At 37.2% G+C, this 9,757-nt stretch overlaps 1 protein-coding gene across 1 annotated transcript; it reads left to right on the top strand.

Annotated features, from left to right (window-relative positions):
* The first annotated feature begins 493 nt into the window (after positions 1–493).
* On the top strand, positions 494–4,633 carry LOC130731087 (pectinesterase). Its single transcript, XM_057583272.1, has 3 exons — positions 494–1,472; positions 1,694–1,854; positions 3,628–4,633. Exons 1-3 carry the CDS (start codon positions 628–630, stop codon positions 4,320–4,322), a joined length of 1,701 nt encoding a protein of 566 aa, XP_057439255.1. The 5' UTR covers positions 494–627; the 3' UTR covers positions 4,323–4,633.
* Positions 4,634–9,757: the final 5,124 nt, after the last annotated feature.

The raw sequence follows: 9,757 nt of genomic DNA, 5'->3' as shown, positions 1-9,757 counted from the left end.
TTAAGCATTCATCATAAGGTTAGACTGAATAACTCAAGAAGAAACATTTCGCCCTGCCTACCCAGTCACATAAAGACCGTTGAGACATGATGAACTAAGGCAAGACGGTTGAAGGTCATTTACCCGCTCAAAAGTCCAATTTAAAGAGCTTCCCTAACGCTTGTAGAAACAACTAACATGAGTCTCGACCTATAAATATAGGTTTTGTAGTTCATTTACATAACATATTATAATTTATACTAGAGTTCTCACTTAATACGTGTGAGAATCTCTTCTACAGGTACCCTTATTCACGATGGAACTAGAAGCTCCATCATGATCTTAGGGATAGTAACCGCATCATTTCGCCGTAAACAACTATCACAGCATTGAGAGTTCCACCTCAAATTCTAAGAACACCGAGCATGTGTCAAAATTTTATTGATGAAACATAACATTAGGGGACAAGTTTCACTCAATGCTAGCTAGTGTCCTCTGTGAGATCTGAACCCACACTAGTTCATTTATGCTCCAACTACCCTATCTGTCCACCGCATTCCCATCAGTATACCACTTCACGAACACTATTAATCTCATCAGTCATAGAGCTTGATCCAGCTCCTATCACTTATTTTCTCCTTCTCCACGATGTACAACCCCATGAGGAAAAAAACAGCACCCTTCCTAACTCTTATACCCATTCTCACCCTTGTTTTCGTGGTCCTCATCTTTTCAGTAACTCACATCCAAAAAGCAACAAAACCACAAGCAACACACCACCTCCATATTCAAAAGCACATCCAACTCCAAGTGGCACACTCCACATGCGAAGGAACACTCTACCCAGAACTATGCGTCTCAACTTTATCCTCCTTCCCAGATCTCACCTCAAAATCCCTCCCACAAATGATTTGCTCTGCCCTCAACCACACCATCGACGAGGTCAAATTGTCCTCCTCCAACTGCAGCAGCATCCAGAACCTCCGAAACCTCGACAAACTCGAGCAGAGAGCCCTCGACGACTGCCTCAATTTATTCGATGACACCACCGCAGAGCTCAAAAGCACCATTGCTGATCTCTCTCAAACCACAGTAGGCTCCAATGGCTACCATCACTGTCAGACACTTCTTAGCGGCGCCATGACAAATGTGTACACTTGTCTCGACGGTTTTGCTTACAGTAAAGGGAGCGTGAGGAGCAAAATACAGAAGGAGTTGTTTGACATTAGCCATCACGTGAGTAACTCACTCGCCATGCTTAAGAAAGTTCCTGGAGTGAAGAGACAACTGTATTCCAGTAAGTCTGAGACTTTCCCTGAATATGGTAAGTTGAAAGATGGGTTTCCATCTTGGGTTTCCCCTAAAGACAGGAAGCTACTACAAGCTGCCGTGAATGAGACCAAGTTTGATCTTGTGGTGGCTAAAGACGGCACCGGAAACTTCGCCACTATAGGGGAAGCTGTGGCTGCTGCTCCTAACTCCAGCGCAACTAGGCAAGTACAAATTTATTCAACTTTTTTTACTAATCATGTTTTTCCCTACACAATACTCGAAATTGAGACATGATACTTAATTAAGGAAGATCTGATATTAATTATATATACATCATAATTTGTATACTCTATTGGCTATTCTCATTAATTAGTTGTTATCAATGTGGTCTTTTTCATTATTTTTGCCATTAGTGATGTGAAGTTGAATTGTGTTTTCATAGGTTTGTTATACACATAAAAGCTGGGGCTTACTTTGAGAACGTGGAGGTGATAAGGAAGAAGACGAATGTGATGTTTGTGGGAGATGGGATTGGAAAGACTGTTGTGAAGGCCAACAGGAATGTCGTGGATGGCTGGACCACCTTTCAATCAGCTACTGTCGGTGCGTTGTTAAGTCGACTAATTTCTTTCTTTAATCTTCCTAGTTAGTACAGTAGGAGTACTATTTTTCTCATCAATAATTCATCAATAATGATAGAATGATATGTGAACGTACACGTAAAAAAAGTTCATGACGTACGCTCAAAAGACATGTTGATTAGTGACTGTTTTTAATTTCGATAGACATTTTAGGGTCCAGCTTCTCTTATTCACTTTAGGTGAAAAATAAGCATTATTTGTGAGTAATTATTTTAAAAAGGTAAACAAAATAACTCAATTAATTATTGTAAATGACGCAAATAGGCAATGATATTTGGAGTATATGCACGCTTCAATTATGAGGTGTGGTAAGTTATGAGGTCTCTAGTAACTAGTAAGTTATTTGGACGCCCGACCACTTCCTGTCTCCTTATGAGGTCTCTAGTAAGTTATTCAGAGATCAGACTTCTCATTCTCATACTTTTGCATGCATCAATCGTTTTCTTCACCCACTTCTTTCCAATTATCCGGTACTCTTGTCTTCCCATGATTCTTCTACAATGGTGGATTCTGCTTGTAAAAAATAGTGTAGTTGAACTTGGAATTACTAAAGAAGACCTCTGCATTATTGCTCTTGTACGCTCCCGTAAAGTAGACCTACCTTCATTTTGTTTTTTAGTCACAAACGTGCTTTTGGAATTGGACAACATAAGTAGTCCACACACATTGCTCCAACCCAACAAAAGAAGAATTTTGTTTTAATTTGGACCTTCCATACTTTAACTACATTAGGCCCACTTTTCCAATCTCTTCTTCTATATATGCTTAATTTTGTTTTTGGAAATGTTCTTCTAGGCTTAATTTGCTGCCAAAACATGGATACTTCACTTTGCTGTTTTTTTCATCAATGCTTCGCTATTTTTTTTTCTTTATCAATGCATTACTTTGGGGTTGGGCTTGGGGGTATACATGAGGGTGGGATTTGCATGAATCAACCTCTCGTAATTTCAATTTATGTCTGGTACCTTGAACATTTTTATGTTATAATTTGCCCACTAATTAAAGGAAAATGATGGTCATAGTGCATGCATTAATCATCCATCCATCATCAAAGTGATGAGAAACGAAGATAATAGAAAGAAGTACTAATTGATGTGATATAAAATATACTCCCTCCGTTCCTTATTAACTGTCCACTTTAAAGAAAAAAATTTATTCCTATATATCTGTCAACTTAGAGTTTCAAGAGAGCATTAAATGATGTTTTTCCAAGAAATGTCCTTGCAGGAACAATAAATGAGGAAAGATAATATACATATTAATGGGTGAAATAGGAAATCAAATAATACTTTTATGAAAAGTAACAAAATTAATTGCACTCCTTAATATGTGTGTTTCTTCTCTTCCCGGATAGTTAAATAGGAACGGAGGGAGTAAGAGAGATAGATTAAAAGTGAGATGTGTTTTGAATTTCACAATATTTATTTGTATGAATATCATTACTCCTAATTAAACTCACTATTGGTCCTCGTAGGATAGCTTAAGTTGTAGGAGCTAAGCAACATATGAGTTGGGTAGGGGAGGTCAAGGAAATGACGGGTGTAATTTATCTTTCCGATGTAAAAAAAAAACTCATTAGAGGATACATCCCATGCAGCTTTTAGTGACGGCATTTTACCGTCACGAAATAAAAAATAGAGAAAAAAATAACTATACTACTTTGCGGCGATAAGAAACTGCCACAAAAATGAACAAACTGACATTAAGCGTCTGATATTTGTGGTTTCGTTTTCAGCTGTGGTAGGAGACGGATTCATAGCAAAAGGCATAACCTTTGAGAACTACGCCGGAGCCAGCAAACACCAAGCCGTGGCCCTGAGGAGCGGTTCCGACCTCTCCGCCTTCTACCAATGCAGCTTCGTCGCCTACCAAGACACTCTCTACGTCCACTCCCTCCGCCAATTCTACCGCGAATGCGACATTTACGGCACCGTCGACTTCATCTTCGGCAACGCCGCAGTGGTCTTCCAAAACTGCAACCTCTACGCTCGCAAGCCCGACCCAAAACAGAAGAATCTATTCACCGCACAAGGTAGAGAAGATCCAAACCAGAACACTGGGATTTCCATCTTGAATTGCAAGGTTGCTGCGGCTGCAGATTTGATCCCGGTGAAGGCGTCGTTCAAGAGTTACCTGGGTAGGCCTTGGAAGAAGTATTCGAGAACGGTTTTTCTGAATTCTTACATAGAGGATTTGATTGACCCTGTTGGGTGGTTGGAATGGGATGGAACGTTTGCATTGGATACTCTGTATTATGGGGAGTACAAGAACAGAGGACCTGGTTCCAATACAAGTGCTAGAGTTACATGGCCGGGTTATAAGGTCATCAGTAGTTCTACTGAGGCAAGTCAATTCACAGTTGGGGAGTTCATACAAGGTAATAATTGGTTGAGCTCTACTGGAATTCCATTCTTCTCTGGTTTGAGTTGAAGGGTTATGGTTTATATAGTTTACTATGCTCTTTTTGTTTCCTTGTTATGCACTAAAATTATAATGTGAATTGTTGCAATAATGGGTGGGAAATAAGCAATGAATAATCAAAAGTATTTAGAAGCATTGACTTTTGTGCTTCTTCCTTCTACATGGAAATCAGTGTAGACCTTCCTCTTGTCTTGACTAAGGATCAAGATGTAATAATAATGTGTTGGAGGTGGAGGGGGAAGCTGTTGAAAAAGTGTAAATGAATCTTATTTTATCTGATGAGTATTGTTTCCAATATATAGCTTTAAGCCACTTTGTTATCTTTACATGGTGTAATTAGTGACGGATCTAGAAATTTAATGTGGTGAGGGCAATATATACATGTAAATTCGTAAAAAAAAAATTAACATATACTATTAGAAGTTATGAATTTTTTTACCAAAGCGGATACAAGTGAAAGCATTTTTCACCAAGGAGGTAATCAAAAACCAGACTTTTACTACTCAAGTGAGGGCATTTAACAATGGAGTAATGATATATACACACCTCATTTTTTAAACACTTCCACTACAAGAAATTTGCCATATACCAACGGCACCAAACTGTCACTAAAGAGTTAAAAACCGTAGGTATAGACCCAAAAACTTTTACCAACGACCAATTCATTCCGTAGACTTTGAGTCGCTATACCTACGGGTAAAATTCCGTCGGTATATCTTTTAGCTACGGTTAAGCATCTGTAGGTACATACTTTAAGATATACCTACGCTTTTTTTACCATCGGTATAAGTATTAGCAGGGACCCACAAATTCTCAATACCAACAGTTTAACTGCTAATGTTATAGGCTTTAGTGACGGTTCTATATTCATTACAATAGAACTTTAAGATATACCAACGGACACTAACTGTTAGTATAAGGTATACTAGAAATACATAATTTTTCTACACCCACGGTTTCATTGTCGTTACTACAGAGTTTAGTAACAGTTTTGAAATTAAGATATACTAACGGAAACTAACTGTCAGTATAAAGTATACTTCATATACATAATTTTTCTATACCCACGGTTTTTTTATATATTTTAATAACTCATTTTAAATTGCAATAATCACAATTATAGCTTTATTATTATGGGATTCAGTGGCCCTGTTGTTTTCAGAAGATAAAAACACCAATACAATTGCATCTCACATTAAAAATTGGAAGATCATAATATGAAGTGAGACATTAAAATGGTTGTTCTATACACAACCATATCACATAAAAATTATCATTGTCTTGGAAACATCACAATACAACATAATGGATCATCACCACCAAAAAGTACCATAGTAATATAAAGTACGCACATAAGTAGTTTTTCAATCAAAACAATTCAGAAGACGAAATCTCAACTTAATTATAAATCCTAAAGGTTCCACAAAATCATATGCATGTTTAATCTCCAAGGACAAAGTAGCCGCTTCCTAATAATCTTCATCTGCAAGTATAAAAAAGAACATATCATTAACAAAATATAACTTTTTTTCTAAAATATAAACACAAAGCTTTACATTAAAATATAAAATGATCACATAAAAAATAAGCACCAACAAAAGTAAACTGCCAAATAACTAAATGTATGTGAAAGCTTGATCAATAAAGTGAGCTCCAACCCAATGCAAGGATAAAAACAGAACAAGAAAAACATAATAACAATTTCAAAGCTCCTATGACAACAAAGAATAGCAGAAGATGTTGATTTAAATTAGTAACAAGTTAGTACATGCTAAGAAGATATATACCATATTCATTATCTTCATTGGAGCTTGAACTTGGAGAATTCAAATGGTCACGAGCACGCGAAGTATCTGCAACCTATTAAAAGTAAAAGAATACAACTTACGGATTGTAATCTGCGTAAACTAAAGAAGAAGATCTAAACACCTTATGAGAACATGAGAACAAAGTACTTAGCTTCAAAGAAAATAACCAAGGCCCATCATGTATTAAAATATCATGCTAGAGAGGCGTGTTCAATATCAAAGCAAATATGAAAAGATGTACTTCAAAGATGCATCTGCCTCTTTTGTACATTAGCACATCGTGGACCCATATCAAGTGCAAGAACATGGAGATAACATGTTATAGCTAAGACATACAAACTTTCAGTTAGTTTTACCATTCTAACTTTAGCTACAATCATATCAATTATAGGAAACAGAAACTCATGTGGCAGCAATAAACTCATGTGGCAGCAATAAACTCATGAAGCAAACCTCCAGTTACAGATGCATTCAGCTACCCTAACTTGTAAAATACAAACATTCAGAGCGTTAACATGGATGGGGGTTGTCACTTTGTATGTATCTAAATTTATTTTGTAAACTTATATTATTAGTGTAGAAAAAAGAGCATTGAAGTGGGAAAAGTCACCTGTCTTGCAATATCATTAAACTCTTCTCCAGGTAAACGATTTTGAACCGCGGACACAAAACTTGTCAACAAGTTTTCCAAATAATTCACTCGATGACTTAGCTCTTCATGTTTAGATAAAGAAACTTTTGATTTTTTACATTTTGGCATCTTGCCCATGCAGCGAACACGCCCTCTTTTCTCAAGTCCTTGAACTTTAGAGAATATGTCATCCTTCCAAGATGTATGCCTTTGTGTGTTTTGAGTTGATTGAGATGTTTCAGCATCAGTGTGTTTGTTTAACTCTTGCTGAAAATCATAGATATGCCAACAAACAAGAAAAAACAGTTACTATTGTGCAAGAATGTATATCATAGATATGTCAAAAAACAATTTAAGTCAACTATGCAAAAAAGTTAAAACAAAACAGAAACAAAGAAAGTAAATCTTACAACTACTCCTGCAACCTTTTCATTAACAATTGTCCCATCTTAGAAGATACTGAATTTTGCTTCCTAGTTCAAAACTGCTTGGCTACTATCAGTTCTAAAATCACCAACCTAATAAAAAAATCTGCAATTCTATAAATTAGAATTGAATCAAATTTAGAAGAAAAGGGGAAGGACATGCACTCAAGTGTTTGAAAAGTGACAACCATTCATATACAAATTCAATGAATTCATAGCAGTCTCATTTTATATTGACAATTTACTTAGAAAGGATTCTAAGTAACCTCATGGATGCTGCACAAAAAACCCAGCAAAACAAAACAAAGAACATTAAAATAACCACAATGTAGAGACATTACCCGTTGTAGTTGTGCTGCTGCTGGAAGAATAAAGGTTGATTTAAAGTCGTTTGTGTTATTCTCCTCGCTTGGGTGCTGTCTTTGTGTTGGTGTTCTTCTCCTTGGCTTGATTTCGCAGTCAGAAGTAACTTGCATTAGAGAAGCAAAGAGGTTACCAATTAGAGAAAAAAATCCCATGGGTTCTCTAAAAAATAATGAGGATGTAATAAAAGTTTATGCACAGTGTCATCATCTCTGCTCAAATAACAACAGACCGCACACAAACATACAAAAGAGAAATTAAGAAAACTCTTTTTTTTTAATCATCCCTTATTTCAGATTCTTTCACAATTTTTCAGCAGAACATTGAGTTTTCACATCATGGTATTCTTTGTATTGTAAAGAAAAATGCAATGGAATTTTGGTCTCGATTGATGAGTGGTTAATTTCTATGACTATACAAGGTGTTCACTAAAGCTTAGTGAAAGTGTCTCTTCCCTGTAGAAGTAGCATTAAAACAGCAAAATCCAAAACAGAGAATGGGTATATGCATGTGTATCCCATCAACAAGAAAATGACAAAATTAATGTATGTTTTTTCTGGGATTCACGTGTAGCAAGGCATTGACCATAATTGGACAATGAATGTAATGGACTTAGTTATGTTATAACTGGTGATGATGTCACAATTAGCAAGGCATACAGAGGAAACATTCGTGTATATCAATTGATTCTGAAATCTGGCCAATATAGTCTCAACTCTCAAATAAAAGAAGCAACGGAAGGAAGAGAGAAGTTGCGATCAGAGAAGGAAGGGAAGAGAAGATTTGTGTACCTAAAGTAAAGAGAAAGCAGAGAGAAGCCTTGCAGAGGTCGCCGGTGAGAGAGAAGTGGCACAGAGGTCGCCGGTGAGAGAGAAGTTGCGCTACTCGTTGTGGTGCAGACAAGAAGGGCCGTGAGAGGAATCCATAGCTGCTTAGAAGAACGGTGATTGGAACGTGTTTGGTAAATTAAGGGTTTTACTTTGGTACAAAGAGAAAAGGGTTAACATTAGTTATTATTAATTATAATTATTTTTAAGTGTTTTTTGAAAAATAAAATTTTGGCAGGAAAAAAAGGCGCATAGAGGTGAAAATTTTGGCGGGCAAAGTTTATACCATCTTTTTGTTTATATATCACAAAATAGTATACTAATGAAATAAATAATTTGTAGGTATATGTAATATATACCCACAAATTTAAATCTGTCCCTAAAACAAATAATGACGAATTAAAATATTGGTTAGTATAAAATAATGTTTATAGCCATGGTTTCAATTTCGTCAATCTATACTTTAGTTCTGTATGTCATATCTATAGTCATGGTCAATATTAAGACTCACACTTTTTATCGTACAAACGGTGATGGCTGTCGCAAAGAAGAAGGGTCGCGCGCACAGAGGTGAAGGAGTCGCACGGTCACATAGATTGAGAAGAAGGAACACTGCACGCACAAAGTGGAGGAGAAGAAGGACACCCACGCGCGAGGTTGAGGAGGCGAGGGACAACACATGCGAGGTAGAGAAGGTGTGGACTACACCATTGATCGAGCTTTGCGTTTTGGAAAGAAGTTTTGTGTTTCAAATAGGTTTTGTGTTGTTGACCGTGATTCGCCGAAACTTGGCTCTCAATAAGGGATTCATAGTGGTCGGGTTGTGCGATTCACCGCGGAGGGGCCTCGTGCTCGGTCTAGCTTTAGTCTCTAGATCTTTGTGGTTCATGTCAAGATGAGAGTTTTGAGGCACGGTGGTGTCGTTTGGATTTCGAGGTATGGGACGGTGGTCGTTGTTGCGCTCAACGGGGGTCAAGGCTTAGTGGTGGTCGTTGGTGGTGAAGTACCAAGTCAGGTGATGGATGAATCGAGTGCTAGGCTTTGCGTTTCAGCAGAGAGATAGTAAAGGGTTTTTTTTTTCCTATGTACATTTTATAATTTTTTAATGAAATATTAACCTTTGCCAAAATAAAAAGACGGCCAATTGTCTGCGCTGAAGGGGATCGAGGCTTAGTGGTGGTCGTTGGTGATTATGTACCTAGTTGGGTGATGGATGAATCGAGTGCTATAGGTTTGACGTTTCAGCAGAGAGATAGTAAAGGGTTTTTTTTCCCTCGTACATTTCATAAGTTTTTAATGAAAATTAACCTTTGCCAAGATAAAATGCGCTCAATTGTATGCGTTGAAGGGGGGGGGTCGAGGCTTAGTGGTGGTCGTTGGTAGTGAAGTA

This window comes from Lotus japonicus, chromosome 1, assembly GCF_012489685.1.
Source record: "Lotus japonicus ecotype B-129 chromosome 1, LjGifu_v1.2".
Classification (NCBI taxonomy): Eukaryota; Viridiplantae; Streptophyta; class Magnoliopsida; order Fabales; family Fabaceae; genus Lotus; species Lotus japonicus.
Note: the sequence above shows the minus strand (reverse complement) of the source record. Positions and strands in the feature narration are given on the sequence as shown.

Bases quoted from the DNA above. Each gene is read 5' to 3' on its own strand.
- LOC130731087 (XM_057583272.1), top strand. From the start codon at position 628: ATGTACAACCCCATGAGGAAAAAAACAGCACCCTTCCTAACTCTTATA. The intron at 1,473-1,693 runs GCAAGTACAAAT...GTGTTTTCATAG, and splicing joins CCTAACTCCAGCGCAACTAG to GTTTGTTATACACATAAAAG. The intron at 1,855-3,627 runs GTGCGTTGTTAA...TTTCGTTTTCAG, and splicing joins CTTTCAATCAGCTACTGTCG to CTGTGGTAGGAGACGGATTC.